This window comes from Helianthus annuus, chromosome 10, assembly GCF_002127325.2.
Source record: "Helianthus annuus cultivar XRQ/B chromosome 10, HanXRQr2.0-SUNRISE, whole genome shotgun sequence".
In the NCBI taxonomy this organism is placed as follows: Eukaryota; Viridiplantae; Streptophyta; class Magnoliopsida; order Asterales; family Asteraceae; genus Helianthus; species Helianthus annuus.
The window spans coordinates 47,075,578-47,098,448 of NC_035442.2; the positions used below are offsets into that span (position 1 = coordinate 47,075,578).

Consider the following 22,871-nt stretch of genomic DNA (forward strand, 5'->3'; position numbering starts at 1 on the left):
AAACTTGTTTGTTAACTAGTTTAAGAAACTTTGAGGTATTTTTTAAGGCTTGTTGGATTTTATCATTTGTAACTATTAAATATCACTTTGATATCCATCACTTCCAATTTAACATTTGTGTGTTGTGTTACTCAGCATGTAAACATTTCTTAGTGTTTGACTTGTGTTATTGGTGATATTGGAGTAACACTTTGTGAATTACTAGAAACAAAAGGGGAGCCAAAAACCACTCAACCATTGTGACACAACACACAAAGAATTGAGTTGAGAGTGTTGGAGTCAAAGTGATAGTTAAGAGAGGTAGCAGTCAATAGCCAATAGTTAAGAGTGGTAAAATCCAACAATCCATTTCTTAATGGGCAAATAAAATACTCTCCCTAAAAAACCTCTTAACTGTTTTGTTTTGAGGTTCTATTTTTTTCAACAAATTGCCACTTCTATAAAATCTAAGGCCTTTAATAATAGCATTCACATTGAAGCCTCGATGCTCATGTATATAGTTTAATAAAAACACTTTTTTCTTGGAAATATGTTTAGTTTTTAAAAAGCTCTCACTACTACAAAACAGAGCTTTAGACGGGGTGATATGGGTTTTAAGACGGTGTTTTCAACACCGTCTTAAACTACACTTGTTTAAAATCATGTCTTATTAGACGGTGTTCAATTTGAACACCGGCTTAAAATCATATCTTATTAGACGGTGTTCAATTTGAACACCGGCTTAAACTTGGTGAACCCAATCTTTTAATATCTGGAAAAAAAAAACATTTACAATGGAATACCTGTTTTCCAGAAATACATTTGCTGGAAAAAAAACATTTAAAAGGTTTTCCAGAAATACATCAAAACCAATGGAACATTTTCAAATCAAACCAAAACAATACACATTCAAATCAAAAATTAGACATCCAATTCGGAGATAAACCCGTCAAATTAGAATCATTTGTGAATGCATAACAAACTACGTTAAATTGTATAAATAAACTACATAAGCTAATCTAAGGAAATACCTAACTCGCTAAAAAACTTCGGCATCAACGTCATCAACAAAACATCTATTTCATTATCCGTAGCCTCTCTCGTGTCGTGCCACATCTAAAATAAAAGTAGATAGAAAGAGTTATTACAAATATTATAGACTAAATCTAAAGGCAAAGAGAAAAATCGGTAACAACATCAGCAATAAAGCTATGTATATATTTACATGTTATATACATCTAAACCTTCTAAGTTTTTAAAAAAAATAAACAGTTAAGTAATAAATTGATAAACAAGTATATTTGACTTACTTCATCGGGAAATTGGTTTTGATACAAATTGACAAAGTCAAACATATGTTGGAGAACCATGTAGCCGCATTCCCATCCACCCTTTTGTTGCTTACACTGTAATAAATTAACAAATTATTATTTAAAAGTAAAGAAAATCAAACAACTCAGACGTAGCAAACACACATACATCAACCATTGTGTAGTTGAACTCGGATCCTAAGGCGGTAGGAATTATGCTTGAAAGATGATAGTTAGAAGCATTCTTTTCGCCTTTTTATCTTTGTTGAATCCAAAATATATACATGTCCTATGTGTTGGGCAATGATGATAAAAGACCAATGGTCACTACAAAATTAGCGTTATAGAATAGTTAGGTGAATCATAGTAATAAAATAAAAGTAAGTTAACTAAAAAAAACTTACTCGGCCAAATGCGGTGCAAGAATGAAATGTATACATATCCTAACTCCCCAAGTATACATATCCCCTTAACTCCCCAAGTATGCATAAAACCTCAAACTCGTAGGAGTAGGGGAAATACCAACCGATCTTTTCTTAAATGACGTTTCGTTAAAATGTATACATATCCTAAATGAGATAGAATATTCAAAAAGCAGTCCCAAAACGGGCCAATCCAAAATTTATCTCTATTAGATAAATTTTAGACGGATAATTCTAAAGGGTTATCTAAATCTATATGTATACACCTGTATGTAAATGTAAATATAAATAACATCTATATGTTAATAAAAAGATATAAAATTTTATATTTCACTAAAAACATATTACAACAAGGTTAAAACTTAAACATACTTTATTACTATATATAAACTAATTTTTATACACAATGTACTAGTGATTTATAAAAACAAAGCAAGAAAAAATAAAATTTAAATTTTTTTAACAAGAAAACATATAATTCAACAGCATTCTCTACAGGAATACCTGTGGATAGATAATATAAAATAATTAAGAACTATTACTTCTTTGGAGAGTATAACTAAGAGTATGACATTAGCCTCTTCACTATTTGGTTTTGACAAGAATTGTGGGTCAAACCGTTAATTACAACTTTAAAATTGTTTCGTCAGTTATTCCAGTGTTAGTGTTAATGGTTTGATTTTAGCGGTTTAAAATTGTTTTTTTTTTCTTTTGTATGAGAGATAGTTGATACGTGCAAAATGCAACAAATAAATTATATCAATTGTGGCATAAAACTAACCCTTTTTTAGTACTAATGTTGGAAAAAGTGTGCTTTTGTCTTCCTTTTGTATTTTCAGGATTAAATGAGCTCAAATTAACAAAAGAAGCAAAAAGACAGCAAAATCTAACATAAATACAAGAAAAGGGACAAAAGTGGATTGCCCGACCCCTCGACAGCATCTTCCCAAGCAAAACAAAGAAGACAGAAGACTGAACATGCCCCGTGCTCAGCGAGCACGGGGCCGTGCCCAGGAAGCAGCAGAAAAGACAAACTAATAGAAGCTTCTATTGCCCACCATGGGGCCGTGCTCAGCGGACACGGGGGCGTGGTCAGAGTACTGCAGGCGCATTTATTGTAATTGCGAATTACAATTAATGAAGAGAGAGTGTGTCAGACGGACAGGGGGCCGTGCCTAGCGGGCACGGGGCCGTGCCCAGCGGGCACGGGGCCGTGCCCAGGCTTCTGTTCAGCCTATAAATAGGTGTGCTTGGAGCCATTTCAACTCATCCCTTTGCACACCACCTCTCTCACACTTCACCCACCACCCACCACCATCACAACACCATCATCCACCATCATCCACCACCATCATCCATTGTCCATCATAGAGAGTGTGAGTCGTCTCGGGATCCAAGATTGATCGTAAGAGTTCTTGACAATCAAAGGCCATGTTTGCCTAAGTCTCTTACATCACTTGGTGAAGACAAGTGTCTAGTGTAATACTTTTTATTTTTAATCTTTTGCACTTTTTATTTGGTTTTGTATTAATGACTTTAATAACTAGTTTCTTATGTTGAAGGTGATTCTTCCGTATCGTTTGTCCGTGGTGTCTTGACATTATTTTACTGTCTATATAAAATAAAAGATTTTCACCATTCATATCTCCACGGTCTATATGGAGGTATGTTGGCTACCTGGTCGGGGGTTAAGGGAACGGTTTGGTAAGAGTCTTGCCCTTGTTCAGCGTTTAGAGGTCCTGCAAGGGACCTGGGTCAAATTTAGTAGGGTCTCCTTCAATACCCAAAGGTATTGGATGGCGGGGATCCAAACTCTTTGACCCCCTCATAAGTTAAACTACTATTAATACTATAACCCGGCTACTTAGGACTGTATCCCTGCTGACTCAGACTACTTAGTCGAGGGTAACGTCACCTTCAAAAGAGGGGCCTACCATAATTTGCATTAATAACTTAATTAATTATCTTTCAATAATCCGACCCTTTAGGATTGTATCATTGCTGACTCAAACTACTGGGTTGAGGGTAACGTCACCTTCAAAAGAGGGGCCTACTACAATAACTAAGATAATCTCTTAAACAAGTGCAAAAGTGCGAAAATAATCAAAGGTTACACTATACACGAGTCGGATCCAAGTGATTCATCTTGTCTATCTGTTTTATTTTTATTTTTATTTTTCAGCATTTAGTTAGTTTTATTTTCTTAGTTTTAAAATCTTTTCTAACATTTTGATTTGATTAGACGTTGAGGATAAACCGGTACTAAAAGCTCTTGTGTCCTTGGACGACCTCGGTATCTTACCAACACTATACTACGTCCACGATGGGTGCACTTGCCCATATGTGTGTGTAGTGTTAGTAAATATCGTGTTTTATAGATTTAAAACTTGGCTAAAAAGTGTAAAAAGGGCTTAAAATATATACCTAAAACATATACACACTAACACGCATCATGTTTTTGGCGCCGTTGCCGGGGACACAAGGATTTTAAGAAAGTTAGGAATCAACGGCCTAATCATTTTCTTTTTATTTTTTTTAGGATTCTTCTAGTTTTTCAGCTTCTGCAGAGCTCAGCACGGGCCGTGCCCGCTGAACACGCCCCCGTGCCCAAGATTCAGTTACTTACTGAAAACAGAACCGTTAGATCCAGGCGGTTGGTAATTTCTGACACAAACATGAGTGATGGTAATACTTTTTACTTTCGGCACTCTTATGGTACGTGGTGTCGATTATGTGGCGGCAACCATAAAGAATTAGAATGTTATTTTCTAAATTATAAGCCCCACTATTTAGACCCATCGTCTCCCTATAACCTTAAGAGGGGCAAAAGTAAAAATAATCACTATCTCTCCCTCGAATGCGCCCAACCGGATATTCTAGGAGAAATGCTCCTTGACGAGTTAATTCAATTAGAAAATCTAATTCTTAATTGGTTAAAAGAGCTTAGGAAGGATTTCATTGATTCATCCCAAGACGATAACCAAGAAGAAGTGTTGGGATCGCATGAAAATAACCTCGTTGTTTCCAATCTTACCTTCATATCTAGCAAAGACGTGGACGATAGTCGTCCCTGTGCCGATTGTGCCGTGAAGGACTCTCCATCGACTTCGTTTGGTGCATACATAGACCTGAGCGATTCGACATATACCTTCTTTAACGAGAGCCCAGAAAAGGGTTGGACTTGTCCACCTAAAATAAACATAGGAATTACCCTCACCGACAACCTCTTGCGTTCTCGTCTTAGTCTAGAGCAATTAAGGTATCTTAGACACTTTGGGGTTGTTCCAACCAGTAAGGAACCACCCGATGTAAATAAGTTCCTTAGAAAATGGAGAAACTCCATAAGACAGCTTCCAGACACGGGGGCGTGTCCAGGTCAGCACGCCCCCGTGTCCACCTAAAAGATTCCCTTCTAATTTTGTCAGAATACGAACAAAATGTGTCAGGATTTTAACTGCACACGGGGCCGTGTCCAACCAACACGGGGCCGTGTCCAACGCGCTGTCGTTTTCTTTAAATGCAGCCTGATTCCTGCTCATTTTTTACCACTTCAAAAGACAGAGATTCCTGGGATCTTCACTTATACTATCCTAGGTAAGTTCTAAAAGAAGGTTCCCAAGAACCATCTTGTCTTTTCCACTTTTATTCATTGCCTTTGTGACACCTGTGTCACCGCGACCATCAAACAAATACCAAGCCGATGAAATATTGTATTTCATACTTGGGATCTTGTATAAATATGTGTATCTTTTGCACATATCAATTCTTGTTCAATTTCAAACCTTATATCGCTTTCTGGAGAATTATACGCAAACTGGTGCGTAAACATACTCAGTTTAAATGCGACAAATACTCCGGAACACCATCATATACTTAACATACCTTAAATAACTTTACATAACTTAGAAATAAGTTTTGAAGGCTTTGGTATGGCAAAAACAAGTTAATTCGCTTACAGGGACTAAACTTGACAAACTGCGAAAGTATGCCAATTTGAACTGTAACGAACATTCCGGAACATGTCCATAAGTTAAACATACCATAAATATCCTTTACATAGCTTAGAAATAGGCTTTGAGGGGTTTGGTATGCTAAAATAAACTTTTGGATCATTCAGGGACTAAAAGTGTCAAAAAGTGCACAAGTTTGCACTTTCGCGCATAACTTACGTTCTGAATACATCCGGACATCCAAAAATTTATGTAAGCATCCTCATATTATGCCTTAGTGTTAGGCATGAGAAAAATCCATTCGTCGCGCCATTTGGATCGTTTTTCGCGCTTATGCGCATTCCGTCGTAATTAACCGAACATCGCGATCGTACGGCCAAACGAACCAACATCCGACATATTTTTGAGCATGTTTCATGTCCACAATGTTTAGGCATCATTTTAGGGCCTTATAGTTGGCTTTACGGGCCTTAGAAGTGTCGGAAATGGCTTAAACATGCAACATGGACCAAAACTGCCATTTCTGAAAGTATGTGCAGATCAGACATGCCCAGGCGGCCCGCCTGAGTTTTGTCTAATCCTGATGCCTGCCGCATGGCCCCTACAGTTGCAGAAACTTTGTTTTCTTGCAAAACTTGGCCTTTCAAACACTCCAAAGGGCAATGCCCTTTCACAATCTCAGGAGTTAAGGGTCATTTTGAGCCACCACAACATCTTGACAAGTGTACGCATGAGATCGTGGCACGATATTCAAGAAACGATCCTAACGGGTTTGCTTTTCCTATAAATACCCCCCCCATTTGGTGTAAAACCCACAAAACTGATCAAAGAGCTCTAAGTTGATGCTATTGCTTCATACCTGAGCTCCTGGATCAAGTTTAGCTTTCGGGGACCCTTCGTAAGTGTTCTTTCATTCTTTTGTTCACTTTTCGAGTCCGAAAGTCAACATTTTGTTTGACTTTCTGCGTTGACCAGCCTATGGTCAACACGAAGTTCAATGGAACTTCATAACGTGAGCGTGATCACGATGGTTATAGTCCGTAGTGACTATACCTACTGATTACCACGTTATCTAGGCTCAGTGACGAGTCGTAGTTTCGGCCAAAATGCGCATTCTTGCGTATTTTGTAACCAAACTACTCGTGAGCATCAAAGCCGTTTGTTTTGATGCCAAACCTGTTTTCTAAACTTAGTTAAGCATGTTTTAACATGCTTAGCTCGTCACTTTTAGTTTAGTGCTTATATAGGGTCGTAAGGTAAGCGATCTAAACCATCGTTTATACTTTCGAACCCGACCCATTTGGTCGATCATTAGGATCCAACTAAACACATTAGGTGACCGTAGCTGTAACCTTCCGAGGTTATACCTTGTGGTCACGATGTTAGGCGTTCCAAACGTGTTCTACGCGAACGACGCGTTAAGGTAGCATAAGCTACCTAAACGGGTCGTAATGGGCCGTAAGCACTTAGGTTAGGTTTCATTTTAGTATGTAGGCTTTGTTAAACCATATTACACGAGTCTTCATACTCGTTTGGTTTACGAACCCGCATACTATCCGATCCTTCCGATTTTGGTCCGGTATATTAATATAGCTACCAATTAGGTGTCGTTTGATATTCCGTGATCTCTAGCATTTTTCGTTGTGATACAAGGACGTCAAAGCAATCTCAGGTGAGTACATTGAACCCCTCTTTTACTGTTTTCCAAACTGTTTTGGGTTGAAACGCATGTGCCTACTTGTTACTTTCATGCTTTCCGGTTTTCACATCATATACTTGCTATGTTCGATAGTACATATATAGTACATTGCTTTACATTACATGCTATGTATGCCCATTGTGTGCGTACTTAGTACATTGCTTTACATTACATGCTATGTATGCCCATTGTGTGCGTACTTAGTACATTGCTTTACATTACATGTTATGTATGTCCATTGTGTGCGTACTTAGTACATTGCTTTACATTACATGCTATGTATGCCCATTGTGTGCGTACTTAGTACATTGCTTTACATTACATGCTATGTATGCCCATTGTGTGCGTACTTAGTACATTGCTTTACATTGCATTTTTGTTGCATATGCTCATCCAGCATATGAACACATTATACTACATTTCGAACCGTTGTAACCATTTGACTATGTGAACCGTCTTAACCCTTTGATTATATGAACCGTTTGTAACCATTGAACCGTGTGAACCAGTTGTATCTGTTGACATGATTTACATTTGACAATAGATATTTGACTATACATAAACATTTCTACCGTTGTTAAATATTTCATCTTGATGGTTTGGTTTGAGCAAGTGATCTAAGTAACGAGGCATGTGTAATATGATACAAGCATGGTGGATACGCCGCTGGTACTTCCTATATATAAGTGTTTGTATGGTATTGCATATCGTAGCGTTACTTGAATCATTTCAATTTGAGACATATAACATTTTATACAAATAACACACTTTTCACGAGACATTGATTTACAAACGACTTATCTTATACAAACTCATTTTACATGGTTATCCGTTTAACCATACAGTGTTCTCTTATTTATACATATCATCTGATCTTATCGTTTTTCAAATGATTTACAAGACAAAGCAAATTACAAGGTTCATGACTAAACATTTTCTCAAACATAAGTCATGAATTCCGTTTTCACAAAACCAATGTATCTCACAGGCATTTTTATGCTGACGTACCTATTTTCACATGTGTTTTCAGGAGATGATGCATAGGACTTATCAAGACATACTTAGGCGGATCTGTGCCTTAGTGACTTAAAACGAGACAAGAACTAGTTAAATTATGTTATGTACTCTTTGGTTCTTGTATAAAACAATGTAAACTTTCATGTTTGATTAATAAAACGAAGCTTCAATTGCCATGGATTTGAAACAATTGATTCTGTTACAACACTCCCCGACGTTTCCGCCACGTTTTGTATGTTCTACGTGGTCGGGGTGTGACAGAAAAGTTTGTATCAGAGCCAATGGTTATAGGGAATTAGGTTATTAGTAATGCTTTGACCTAGTCTATAACCTTCCTAGGACCCTAACGCGAGTTTACTTGCGTTTAGTCATAAAACAATACCGTCACCTATCCTTAGGCGACGACCACAACAAGAACATGAATTTCAAAACCGCTTTGAAAACAAATCATCTGTTCTAGGATGATTGATTACTAGGTTTTGGACCCTCTGTTATAAGGTTTTGAACCCCTTTGAATTTTTAAAACTCTCGTCAAAGTTTTGGGCCCGAAATAGTGTGAACACGTGCAAACTGGAAGAGTGAATGCCTGTACCCTGGGTTTTCTGTCTAAGGCTAGAGTGTTCGTACAAATCCACATAATCGGACCAGTCGCTCTTACCTGGGAACTCTTGGGGTGAGTGTCCACTTATAGGCGAGCATGTCTTCGCGATACACTATGAGGATCTATTTGCTTTGACTCAGCCTTGGTGTTGTTTGTTTGCTTCGTGGTTCAAACAAATGACCATCACCCATGATTTTTGGTTGGTAATTGCAACATCCTATTCTTACCCCATGCCATTTCATTTGTTTTCTCTCTTGTTTCCCCTTTTTAGAATGCCTCCACAACACGAAAATCCGGTATCTATTGAAGACCTGGCAGCTATCATTACACAGCAAATAACTGCTGCAATCCCGAACATCGTTGCCCAATGTAACCAAGCCCTCAACAACAATAATGCCCCCTGCAGCTTCAAGACGTTCAACTCGGCTAAGCCATCAAAGTTTTCTGGGTCTCAAGGAGCGACTACACTTCTACAATGGTTCGAGAGTTTAGAGAGCACCTTCAGACATGTTCAATGTCCAAACGAGCGAAAGGTAGATTTTGCATCTAGTGTCTTTGAGAAACGAGCTTTGACATGGTGGAACGGTGTGATGAGAGATAGGGGTGCCGAAGTGGCACTGGCTCAAACGTGGGAAGAACTTCGAGCACTGATGATGAAGGAATTCTGTCCTCGTCATGAGATCAGGGCCTTAGAAAGGGAATTCGACGATCTTAAGCAAGACAGCGGCGAGCATCGAGCATACACTGATCGATATGAGGAGCTGAGCCTGCTGTGTCCTTCCATGGTTACGCCTTTGGATAAGGCGATCGAAAAATACATTGATGGCCCCCCTGACTCAGTTCAGGACATTGTTACTGGTAGTAACCCTACTACGGTTAGGCAGGCTATTGAGCTATCTGCAACCTTGACTGAATCTCAGATCAGGAAACGTAAGCTTTGCCGAAAGGGAGACAAGAAACCGGTCGAGGAATCGAAACCAATCGAGGAATCAAAGACCATGGATGAACAGACTGGATCCCCTAAGAAGTCAAAGAAGCGAAAGGCTTCTCAGAACTTCGCCATGGTTACTCACAATGATCAAGCTGTCCCCAACCAACCAGCTCAACCCCCTGCTAGGAAGCCATACAATGGAACTTCACCCTTGTGCAACCAATGTAACCTTCATCATCATGCTAGGGTGAAGTGCCGTGAATGCCAAATTTGTGGACTTTAAGGTCACACAGCAAAGGTTTGTCGAGCTGCAGTTGCACCAAATCAAGCTGACAACAATCCTGCTCAAGCTCGCTTTCCACCAGGTTCTTGCTACAATTGTGGCGAGATGGGTCATTTCCGAAGAAATTGCCCAAAGCTTGCTAATGATAATCCAACACCGTGATGAGCATCTGACCGACTAGAAGACAACACCCTTTAGAAATAATCATGTCTTGTGTATTATTTTCTTTTGTTGTCAAGGTCCACGAAACAGTTGTTATCATTGTTTATAAATAAATCTTTTATTTACATTGCAATGTATTTATGAGATTGTATGTATAAAGAACATATCCCTTACAATACCGACAATTAAGGAATCGTATTCCTTGAAAAGCAAACTACCACCCAAATTTTTTTTCCATTTTATGATATCTTGCGTTTCCATGAAGTTCCTAAGTACTCGTTTCTTCTAAGGAAAACGAAGTACAAGGCGCAAGTTACAACACTGGACGAATACCCAAAGTACCACTATAAATCATTAATAGGGTACCTAAGGTATTTCCATAAATCCAAAAAAAAAAAATTTTTTTTGATGTGTTCCTAAATTCGAATATTACGTTTCTTTGGAAACAAAAATCGAATTTTTGGAAGATCTTCCTATCTTTTTAGATAGATCCCAGGGGACATTGAAGTCCATCTACTGGTTTCCATATCCATTTTCAATCGATAACAAGTTAATAACAAATTAATAACCAAGTTGAACAACTATGTGATTATGTGCTTATGTGTTCCCTTTTATGTTTTTGGTGTAATCCAAGTTTTTGTTATCCAAATCCTCGTAGAATCTTCCATATCATTCGTATAAGGGATTCATAGTAGGATATCCAAAGGTACTATATTAAATCCTCAATGGGCTTTTACGTGATAGTAAAGACCCTTGGATTATATTGTACTATTCCATAATTAGACCCCTTGAGTGGTCTAGTTAAACAGATTGATCCAAAAATCTAGTTAGGAATATCATGTGGTGATATAGCTGAAAGGACTCCTTGGTGGCCTAGTTAAAAATCTGTCGATCTAATTAAAAGGACCCTATGGTAGTCTAATCACCCTCATCACAAGTTTAATATTCTTCCCAAAACATTATAAAACAAACTGTGCGGACTGTGCAAGGAATTACGTAATTATGGATGCATACATAATTATGGAATTTAGTGCACAGAAACCACAGCAAGTTTTGTCCTGTATCAAGAGTTAACCCTATTCATTTTCGTTTCTGAAGAAATTGTGGAAAATGACTCATTCCGTTCATTTTCGTTTCTGAAGAAATTGTGGAAAATAACTCATTCCGTTTATTTTCGTTACTGAAGAAATTATGGAAAATGACTCATTCCGTTCATTTTCGTTTCTGAAGAAATCATGGAAAATAACTCATTCCGTTCATTTTCGTTACTGGAGAAATTATGGAAAATGACTCATTCTGTTCATTTTCGTTTCTAAAGAATACCCACTAAGGAAAATGACTCATTCCGTTCATTTTCGTTTCTAAAGAATACCCACTAAGGGAAAATGACTCATTCCGTTCATTTTCGTTTCTAAAGAATACCCACTAAGGAAAATGACTCATTCCATTCATTTTCGTTTCTAAAGAATACCCACTAAGGAAAATGACTCATTCCGTGTATTTTCGTTTCTAAAGAATACCAACTAAGGAAAATGACTCATTCCGTGCATTTTCGTTTCTAAAGGATACCCATTAAGGAAAATGACTCATTCTATGCATTTTTCGTTTCTGAAAATTTTCCATCAAAGGGAAATGAATATCCCTGATTTTTCCTTCATTTCCATTTCTGAAGAGTCTCCGTTAAGGAAATGACAGGATATCGCCTTGCATATCGCTGATGGTTATTTGGCAGAGTCGAAAATAGACTCCTACGAATAAATTTCAGGACGAAATTTCCTAAAGTAGGGGAGACTGTGACACCTGTGTCACCGCGACCATCAAACAAATACCAAGCCAATGAAATATTGTATTTCATACTTGGGATCTTGTATAAATATGTGTATCTTTTGCACATATCAATTCTTGTTCAATTTCAAACCTTATATCGCTTTCTGGAGAATTATACGCAAACTGGTGCGTAAACATACTCAGGTTAAATGCGACAAATACTCCGGAACACCATCATATACTTAACATACCTTAAATAACCTTTACATAACTTAGAAATAAGTTTTGAAGGATTTGGTATGGCAAAAACAAGTTAATTCGCTTACAGGGACTAAACTTGACAAACTACGAAAGTATGCCAATTTGAACTGTAACGAACATTCCGGAACATGTCCATAAGTTAAACATACCATAAATATCCTTTACATAGCTTAGAAATAGGCTTTGAGGGGTTTGGTATGCTAAAATAAACTTTTGGATCATTCAGGGACTAAAAGTGTCAAAAAGTGCACAAGTTTGCACTTTCGCGCATAACTTACGTTCTGAATACATCCGGACATCCAAAAATTTATGTAAGCATCCTTATATTATGCCTTAGTGTTTGGCATGAGAAAAATCCATTCATCACGCCATTTGGATTGTTTTTCGCGCTTATGCGCATTCCGTCGTAATTAACCGAACATCGCGATCGTACGGCCAAACGAACCAACATCCGACATATTTTTGAGCATGTTTCATGTCCACAATGTTTAGGCATCATTTTAGGGCCTTAAAGTTGGCTTTACGGGCCTTAGAAGTGTTGGAAATGGCTTAAACATGCAGCAGGGACCAAAACTGCCATTTCTGAAAGTATGTGCAGATCAGACATGCCCAAGCGGCCCGCCTGAGTTTTGTCTAATCCTGATGCGGGCCGCATGGCCCCTACAGTTGCAGAAACTTTGTTTTCTTGCAAAACTTGGCCTTTCAAACACTCCAAAGGGCAATGCCCTTTCACAATCTCAGGAGTTAAGGGTCATTTTGAGCCACCACAACATCTTGACAAGTGTACGCATGAGATCGTGGCACGATATTCAAGAAACGATCCTAACGGTTTTGCTTTTCCTATAAATACCCCCCCATTTGGTGTAAAACCCACAAAACTGATCAAAGAGCTCTAAGTTGATGCTATTGCTTCATACCTGAGCTCCTGGATCAAGTTTAGCTTTCGGGGACCCTTCGTAAGTGTTCTTTCGTTCTTTTGTTCACTTTTCGAGTCCGAAAGTCAACATTTTGTTTGACTTTCCGCGTTGACCAGCCTATGGTCAACACGAAGTTCAATGGAACTTCATAACGTGAGCGTGATCACGATGGTTATAGTCCGTAGTGACTATACCTACTGATTACCACGTTATCTAGGCTCAGTGACGAGTCGTAGTTTCGGCCAAAATGCGCATTCTTGCGTATTTTGTAACCAAACTACTCGTGAGCATCAAAGCCGTTTGTTTTGATGCCAAACCTGTTTTCTAAACTTAGTTAAGCATGTTTTAACATGCTTAGCTCGTCACTTTTTGTTTAGTGCTTATATAGGGTCGTAAGGTAAGCGATCTAAACCATCGCTTATACTTTCGAACCCGACCCATTTGGTCGATCATTAGGATCCAACTAAACACATTAGGTGACCGTAGCTGTAACCTTCCGAGGTTATACCTTGTGGTCACGATGTTAGGCGTTCCAAACGTGTTCTACGCGAACGACGCGTTAAGGTAGCATAAGCTACCTAAACGGGTCGTAATGGGCCGTAAGCACTTAGGTTAGGTTTCATTTTTGTATGTAGGCTTTGTTAAACCATATTACACGAGTCTTCATACTCGTTTGGTTTACGAACCCGCATACTATCCGATCCTTCCGATTTTGGTCCGGTATATTAATATAGCTACCTATTAGGTGCCGTTTGATATTCCGTGATCTCTAGCATTTTTCGTTGCGATACAAGGACGTCAAAGCAATCTCAGGTGAGTACATTGAACCCCTCTTTTACTGTTTTCCAAACTGTTTTGGGGTGAAACGCATGTGCCTACTTGTTACTTTCATGCTTTCCGGTTTTCACATCATATACTTGCTATGTTCGATAGTACATATATAGTACATTGCTTTGCATTACATGCTATGTATGCCCATTGTGTGCGTACTTAGTACATTGCGTTACATTACATGCTATGTATGCCCATTGTGTGCGTACTTAGTACATTGCTTTACATTACATGCTATGTATGCCCATTGTGTGCGTACTTAGTACATTGCTTTACATTACATGCTATGTATGCCCATTGTGTGCGTACTTAGTACATTGCTTTACATTACATGCTATGTATGCCCATTGTGTGCGTACTTAGTACATTGCTTTACATTACATGCTATGTATGCCCATTGTGTGCGTACTTAGTACATTGCTTTACATTACATGCTATGTATGCCCATTGTGTGCGTACTTAGTACATTGCTTTACATTGCATTTCTGTTGCATATGCTCATCCAGCATATGAACACATTATACTACATTTCGAACCGTTGTAACCATTTGACTATGTGAACCGTCTTAACCCTTTGATTATATGAACCGTTTGTAACCATTGAACCGTGTGAACCAGTTGTATCTGTTGACATGATTTACATTTGACAATAGACATTTGACTATACATAAACATTTCTACCGTTGTTAAATATTTCATCTTGATGGTTTGGTTTGAGCAAGTGATCTAAGTAACGATGCATGTGTAATATGATACAAGCATGGTGGATACGCCGCTGGTACTTCCTATATATAAGTGTTTGTATGGTATTACATATCGTAGCGTTACTTGAATCATTTCAATTTGAGACATATAACATTTTATACAAATAACACACTTTTCACGAGACATTGATTTACAAACGACTTATCTTATACAAACTCATTTTACATGGTTATCCGTTTAACCATACAGTGTTCTCTTATTTATACATATCATCTGATCTTATCGTTTTTCAAATGATTTACAAGACAAAGCAAATTACAAGGTTCATGACTAAACATTTTCTCAAACATAAGTCATGAATTCCGTTTTCACAAAACCAATGTATCTCACAGGCATTTTTATGCTGACGTACCTATTTTCACATGTGTTTTCAGGAGATGATGCATAGGACTTATCAAGACATACTTAGGCGGATCTGTGCCTTAGTGACTTAAAACGAGACAAGAACTAGTTAAATTATGTTATGTACTCTTTGGTTCTTGTATAAAACAATGTAAACTTTCATGTTTGATTAATAAAACGAAACTTCAATTGCCATGGATTTGGAACAATTGATTCTATTACAACACTCCCCGACGTTTCCGCCACGTTTTGTATGTTCTACGTGGTCGGGGTGCGATAGCCTTCTCTTTCAATTTTTCAACCATTGCCTCCATTAAAGCTTGGAAACTCCATGATTCCAACCTTTAGTGTGAAGTTGGTAAGGTTATTATCCAAGGGATCTTACTCAAAGTAAGTTGTGTAACTTTGTTTTAAATTATATGTGCTTAAAACTCGACTAAAAACCATGAAAATAATTTAAAACTCCAAGATTCCTTAATCTAAAAACCTGCAGACAACTGGACACGGGGCCGTGCTCAGCGAGCACGGGGCTGTGTCCGAGGTACTGTTTCGTAAAAATTGAACCCTTTTCGGTCTATTTCCCCAGAAATGGCGAGCAGGACAAGCGGAACGTCTTCATCAAGAAATAACCGACAGGGGAGGAGATCATCAACGGCGGAAGACTCTCTTATAAACTATGTTTACGCCCTAAGAGAGGCTATTGATGAAATGACAGGGGTGGAAGAAGCATTGGTTGACCGTAGCAACCATCTAACGGTGGGACTGGAAGGGTGTCTCCGAGAAGTAAACCTCTTGCACCAGAGGTTAAACCTTCTCGCCTCTCCTCCTTTGGTACCTATAATAACCCAAAAGGCATGGAACGTGGTTCCCGAAGTCATCATACCCGCCGAATGGTACGCCATACACCCGGAGCCTCCGCAAGGGATAGTACAAGGAGTCCCGGTAGGTGTTCCCCCTCCTCTGCGAGATGTTGAGGAAAATGAAGCCGCCTTCTTCCTCCCAAGGGAAATAGAAGAATGGCTTTAACAACATCTAGGAAGAAAAAAACATCGGCCAAGAGTCCTACTACATCGGGAAACTATTCCCGAAATTTTCTCAACAAAGAAGTAGAACTCTTTATGATAACTTTGTGTACCTCCTGACCTATTTAGTTAAGATTTTTTGCTTTTATTTCTTTTTACTTTTCTAGGAACATTGTGTAGTTCTCTCTATGAATGAAATGATGGTTTTAAGGTTTGGATGGTGTTGTAATGAGTAAAACACACTCGGGATGGTCAAGGATAACAAGAGAAACGAGAAACATGGCCCCATGCACGAAAACAGGGTCATCCGACAACAATTTCTTCATTACAGTAAGCTCAGCACGGGCCGTGTCCAGCCAACACGGCCCCATGCTGAACATCCTGCAAAAAATTGCCCAGTTCAGGTAACTGGACACGGGCCGTGTTCACTGAACACGCCCCCGTGTCCAGGCTTCTGTTTCTTTTCTTTTATTTTTGTTACTGGCACCTGAACACGGGGCCGTGCCCGGTCACCACGGGACCGTGTCCAGACTGCAGTAACATAAAATTTTGCTTTTAACACCATTTTACACATTCAATCAACCTAAAAACTTATTTTTGGGACACATTGAGGAAAATGTGTAATTTAAGTGTGGGGGGATGCTAAAACCTTGAATTTTGCAAGTCCTAATAACAAGCCTTACACAAAACTCTATTGGAACCGCTAATCACCCCAAATTTTTTCAAAAATTTTCAATTTTTCTTTTTTTTTTACTTGTCTAAGTTTAAGTTGGGAATTCTAATTCTAACAAGGTTATATTTTTACAAATTTACAACCGATAGCGTCGTGATAAAAAGAACCAACATAACAAAATTAAGAAACGGCATGACAAGCTTAGTTAAAATTTGATTATATATACTTGATCACGTAAAAACCCATTCCCACAAAAGAGAGTTTTGAGCCTTTATAGAGCATACAAATATACATCTTTACACTAAATGCTCATTTTTCATTTCTTGTGTGAATAGCCGCTTGGTTCTTACGACTCTATAACTTGCCACGATAATTCATTCCCGGTCCTTACCAACTTAAACCCAATTAAGTAAATGATGGAGGCATTAGGACTAACCCTTTTTCTTTCAACACCATTATTTTCATTTTTCTTTTCACCTACCCAAAAATTCCCCCTAGTTAACCCCATTGAGCCTAAACCTTTTCATTTCTTAACCCAAAACCCTTTTACCCACCAAAACCCCTTTTTCATTTTTTACCCCTTATTTTAGTAACAAAGCTTGGTTTTCGTGTGACTCTTGAAAAAAAAATGAATGATGATGAAGTTGGAAATAAACAAACAAAGCTCCTCAAACAAAAGCTTGTTTGAATAAATACTTCATTAAAAATAAAAAATCACAAAAAACAAAATGTTTTACGAAACCAACGCTTTTTACGCCTTTCGCCCTTTTCAACTAACCACTAACCCAACCACCCACTTTTAGCCCAAGCCTAACCCTTCACCCAAAAAGACCTCTTGATATTTACAAATGTATAAAGTTAAAAAGGAGGAGGATTGATTGCTTGGCAAGTCTATGGTAGAAATAAGTTCAATGCCGCTCTCGAGTGATTCACTAAAAATACACCTTTGGCCGAGTGTGAGTGATTTCCCCCGTGAGGTATCTGAACTTGTATATAAATGGAATTTTAAAAAGGCATGTTATGCCTTAATAAATAATTTATCTTATGAAATGTTTTTAATAAATCATGACGAATAGGATTGTAAATAAATAAAAATAAAACCTAAACGATCTTGGAAAATCCCGACACTCTATGACAAGCTCAAAAACCTTCTCTTCTACCCATTCCATTTGGGAGTGAATAAAGCCACATTTTAAAGAGTTTTGCTTGAGGACAAGCAAAGATTCAAGTGTGGGGGTATTTGATACACGCAAAATGCAACATATAAATTATATCAATTGTGGCATAAAACTAACCATTTTTTAGTACTAATGTTGGAAAAAGTGTGCTTTTGTCTTCCTTTTGTATTTTCAGGATTAAATGAGCTCAAATTAACAAAAGAAGCAAAAAGACAGCAAAAATCTAACATAAATACAAGAAAAGGGACAAAAGTGGATTGCCCGACCCCTCGACAGCATCCTCCCAAGCAAAACAAAGAAGACAGAAGACTGAACACGCCCCGTACTCAGTGAGCATGGGGCCGTGCCCAAGAAGCAGCAGAAAAGACAAACTAATAGAAGCTTCTATTGCCCACCATGGGGCCGTGCTCAGCTGACACGGGGGCGTGGTCAGAGTAGTGCAGGCGCATTTATTGTAATTGCGAATTACAATTAATGAAGAGAGAGAGTGTCAGACGGACACGGGGTCGTGCCCAGCGAGCACGGGGCCGTGCCCAGGCTTCTGTTCAGCCTATAAATAGGTGTGCTTGGAGCCATTTCAACTCATCTCTTGGCACAGCACCTCTCTCACATTCACCCACCACCCACCACCATCACAACACCATCATCCACCATCATCCATTGTCCATCATAGAGTGTGTGAGTCGTCTCGAGATCCAAGATTCACTACAAAAAAATGCCATCTAGTGGCATGCTAAAAGTGCCACGGAAAAACAAGAAAGTGCCACTAAAAAACCTTTTAAGAATGGGTGGCACACAAAAAAAGTGCCACAAGAAGCGCTGACGCTAAAGCCTTTTAGTGGCATTTTTTCAATGTGTCGCACAAAGTTTTTAGGCTTTTAGTGGCACTTTTTTATCTGCCAGTACAAATTTTGAGCTTTTAGTGGCACATATTTTTTGCCACAAAAATCACATCAAAATAAATGCCATTGACGTTTATCATATTACTTTTAATTAATTACAATTATCATTTATTTACATTAAAAAATAAAAACAAAATTTTAAAATGTAGAAATCATAAAATAATCACTTCAATTAAAAGTTCAATCAATCTTCCAAAGATTCCAAATGTCTAATAAGTATCGATCTAAGTTTAATGATCAAACATATAACCCAAATAAACTACCAAGTGTATGAATAAAAACTCAAAACTTAATTGTGTTCATGAATCTCTTTCACAATCTTCATGCGAGTTAAATAATCATCTTCAACAATTTTCTTGGCAACAAGTTCAAATGCAGCGCCATTCTGCATGGAATGCTTAGTGATGCCAACGATTGAACCAAGATTTCGCTCAATATATGGATGTCTCGATTTCAACAAGTGTCGCAATTTTTCAGTTGTCACCGGCATTTGCTTTGCTTTGCTTTAGAAATAGAACAGATAAAAATAATAAGTTAATATCAAAATTTAAAAAAAAAAAAAAGAGGAATGAAATTATGAAAGATCTACTGCATTACCAATTTCAATAAGACCAATTTCAATAAGAACTTTGTTTGGCAATATATAACCGGTACTTTCATCTTCTGAACGAGCAATAACATCTCTCCACTCACAAAGTCCCTGAATTCCATATGAAAAAGACCTCGAATATATTATTTACTATATATCTTTAACAGAGAAAATAAAAAGCAGTGACTTACTGCAACAATCGCAAGTTGCTGGCCGTTGAGATCAGCATCATACAACTTGAATCAGCAAAAATAAGTGACGTCGTAAAACAATTTCAAAATTGGAATCTCAGAACGTATCACAATCACAAACACAAACAGAATTTACCCATATATGTTTAGATATGAGTTCTCAGTCAGAATCTTTCTGCTAGAGCTGCATACATAGATCATAACTGCGTTGGTATACCTGAAACCAACAGTTTTGAATGAAACTATAAGACAAAAATATTTTTCAAATATTATACAGAAAAAAAAGAACCATTAATTTATTACCTCAACAAGAGATGCTTCTGGGCAATTTGGATCTGTTGATGATGAAAGCAGCTTTCTTTTCATAAGATCGTATATGTACAGAAGATAATGTGTCTTCTCTAGCATATCTATCGAAGATAAAAGTAAAAGGCACACATAAGCATGAAGAAACATGTAATAAAAAGGGATTAAAACCGGGTTAGTAGTTATTATGCTAGTATTACCAAGTTAGTATTAAAACCCCCTTGCCTGGACTTGAACCCAGGACCTCCAAGAGAAGCAAAGCTTCTCACCTCCCCTTTAACCACTAGGCCAAAAGATCATTGATAGTTGCTGTTGCTATTAATGTACAACCTACAACAAACAAATATAATAGAGTGAGTACTTATAAGCCACTGTATGGGAATAAAAGCGCGCGCGCGCGCACACACACATATATATATAATAAACCTCGGTGTTCTTCAAGAAAGCAAGGGCAATACCAGCTCTAAAAAGCAAGAAATCCCCGGCCAATATTGAAATCTGCATCGGGAAGGAGAGAATTGTGGATGAAATTAGGGTTGTGCAAATAGTTTACAACTCAACTAGCTCCAAAAAAGCTATTTCAGCTCGTAAATAAACAAGCCAAGCTGGCCTGTTTACTTTATGATAGATATAATTTATGTTTCTCTTGATTTCTGGGCTTTCTGTGTCATTTAGAAGAACATAAAATTCACATGGGCCTTTCATTAACAAAATAAAAAGATGCCAAAACAAAAATATGATTCCTGTCCATATTTAGTGAATGGCTTCAATACAATCCTACAGTTTGTTAGTCATACCATTGAAGCAAACAATTATGAAAAAGTTACATTGTTGCCACCCGTGAGCCGTTCTAAAGCCTCGGCTGCAGCATCTTTTTCTGCCTGTTTCTTGTTGTGGCAAGGGTGCCCCATAATCTGCATCCCATTGAATTCACAAATGGACCGAAACTGGTTGTCCGACAGTTGGGTGGTTCGGTAGGTTGGGGCAGGGCACCCGGCTCTCATAAGTAATGTTTGTAGCTGACCTTTGGGATTGTCACCGCCTGGTCCACTTTCTAATCTCGAAGCTGGTGGTGCTGGCGCTGGTACGGATGCGATATAAGGTTTTGAGTCTTTATACAACACCTGACGGTCGAATACGAATTTGCCATTACATTTATCTTCAGGTAGAAGCAACCGTATGGCGGATAAAAGCTCGTGGTGTGTATGTATGTCCATTCTGGGATTCGTTAACTGATGCATACAAGTTAAGCTCATGAGTATAAAATAAAAACAAAATGATAATAAAAAATAACCGATTAAAAAACAAAGTGACACACGTACCTTACACTGAATTAACTTGTCAAGCTCCCGTCTTAAACTTTGATACATTTTGGCTAATCCCGGGTCCATAAAGAACTCCAAGTATGCTCCCATCATTCTCAAGTGCCCATCCTGTTTTATAAAAAAAATGTTAATGAATAATTATAAAAACATGCTATAAGAGAAGAAATGAGTGGACAAGAAAAAAATTTACCAAAATGCATGCTGCATTCATATTAAGAACAAAGCATAGAAATATTTGCATACCCAATACAGTTAGATTTTCACTCTCATCTAAAGCACCGCTAACCTTGAGATACTCGATAGCGTTTTGGACCTATGAACGAGCAATTGAGGAAAGTAAATATGATGTATTATTTAAGATATAGACAATTTATCGAAATTTGAGTTGACCATCACCGCTAATAACTTGGGTGACTGTAGAGCCTTAGATAAGAATTCGGATATACTTCCAAGCTTTAAACTTTTGATTTGAAGACATAGCGACTGCAAGGGTGTCCTTAGTATTTCGGGCAACTGATACTCTGCGAAAGCGTTATAGACGCATCGAGGATATAGATGGTAACACTCTCCGGGTTGAACACGACCCGCCCGTCCTCGCCTCTGCATATTAAAATTTTTATGGTTCTTCAGAAAGTAAAATGTAAATGTTATTCGTGGAACCAGTAACAATATAAGTCCCATAACTATTTTTCATTATACTCACCCAAAATTTTCCAACTTGCACTCACTACCAACATTCATGACAAAGAGCCCAAAAATTAACTTCTCAGTTACATCTTTCAAATCTGCAATCACAAAAAAAAAAAGACTCAACACCGTCAATGGGCCAATGAAAATTCATCTTTTCATATGGCATAAAATTTGGAACTAAAGCCAACTATGCTAATATATTATTTAAAAAACGGATCAACACCATCTAACGTCCTTCAAACTCGCCCTTTTTCATCCCGCTCCTCTGCCATAACAACCACATTCCTGTTCAGAACTAACAAGGGATAATAAACACTTACAATCATTTGCAAGGAGAATTAAGACACGAGTGTCACTTTAATTTTGAGGCTTTTGTAGATAGGGTCAACTAGTGAAACCACGTGTTTTCCATTAGATTCATAATTCCCACTTATGACCAATCAGGTTCACTTTTAGTTTATTAGCAATCTTTATTAAAAACTATATATGTATGTTACGTCATTAATTATCACACCATTATATGACGAATTGAGAGGTAATATTACAAGGGAAATGGGCCAGGAGTGTGAGGGACCAAAATTAGAAGTTTTACCCGGTACCAACGGGTCCATCAATGCCAATGGTAACAAGCGGCGATGCTCGACGGCTGAAGAATCACGGCGAGTAAACGAGATTGTTCCAATACATCATGGCTATAGTATATCTTTCAATCTTTCCCCGCAAATGACGACCTAATTCGTACAAAACAACCCAAATTA

General features: G+C 38.0%; 1 protein-coding gene and 1 long non-coding RNA gene across 2 annotated transcripts; both read right to left on the reverse strand.

Annotated features, from left to right (window-relative positions):
- Window positions 1-1,081: 1,081 nt before the first annotated feature.
- LOC110885426 lies at window positions 1,082-1,609 on the reverse strand. Its single transcript, XR_002562173.2, has 3 exons — window positions 1,459-1,609; window positions 1,290-1,385; window positions 1,082-1,095 (listed from the first exon to the last, which is right to left on the reverse strand). It is a non-coding gene; the product is annotated as an uncharacterized LOC110885426 (long non-coding RNA).
- Window positions 1,610-19,179: 17,570 nt separating this feature from the next.
- Window positions 19,180-22,396, reverse strand: LOC110882180 (DExH-box ATP-dependent RNA helicase DExH5, mitochondrial-like). Its single transcript, XM_022130262.2, has 13 exons — window positions 22,345-22,396; window positions 22,159-22,208; window positions 21,820-22,023; window positions 21,614-21,736; window positions 21,421-21,531; window positions 20,926-21,330; window positions 20,557-20,596; window positions 20,299-20,428; window positions 20,096-20,202; window positions 19,929-20,009; window positions 19,793-19,837; window positions 19,610-19,712; window positions 19,180-19,515 (listed from the first exon to the last, which is right to left on the reverse strand). The coding sequence occupies exons 1-8, from the start codon at window positions 22,394-22,396 to the stop codon at window positions 20,382-20,384; spliced, it is 1,032 nt and encodes a 343-aa protein (XP_021985954.1). The 3' UTR covers window positions 19,180-19,515; window positions 19,610-19,712; window positions 19,793-19,837; window positions 19,929-20,009; window positions 20,096-20,202; window positions 20,299-20,381.
- Between the last annotated feature and the right edge of the window lie 475 nt (window positions 22,397-22,871).

Excerpts from the sequence above, each read along its gene's own strand:
- LOC110882180 (XM_022130262.2), bottom strand. The coding sequence starts at position 22,396 with ATGTGGTTGTTATGGCAGAGGAGCGGGATGAAAAAGGGCGAGTTTGAA. Across the intron at positions 22,024-22,158 it reads TTGGGCTCTTTGTCATGAAT|AGGCGAGGACGGGCGGGTCG; the intron begins GTTGGTAGTGAG and ends TTTAATATGCAG. Across the intron at positions 21,331-21,420 it reads ACAAGTTAATTCAGTGTAAG|TTAACGAATCCCAGAATGGA; the intron begins GTACGTGTGTCA and ends TGTATGCATCAG.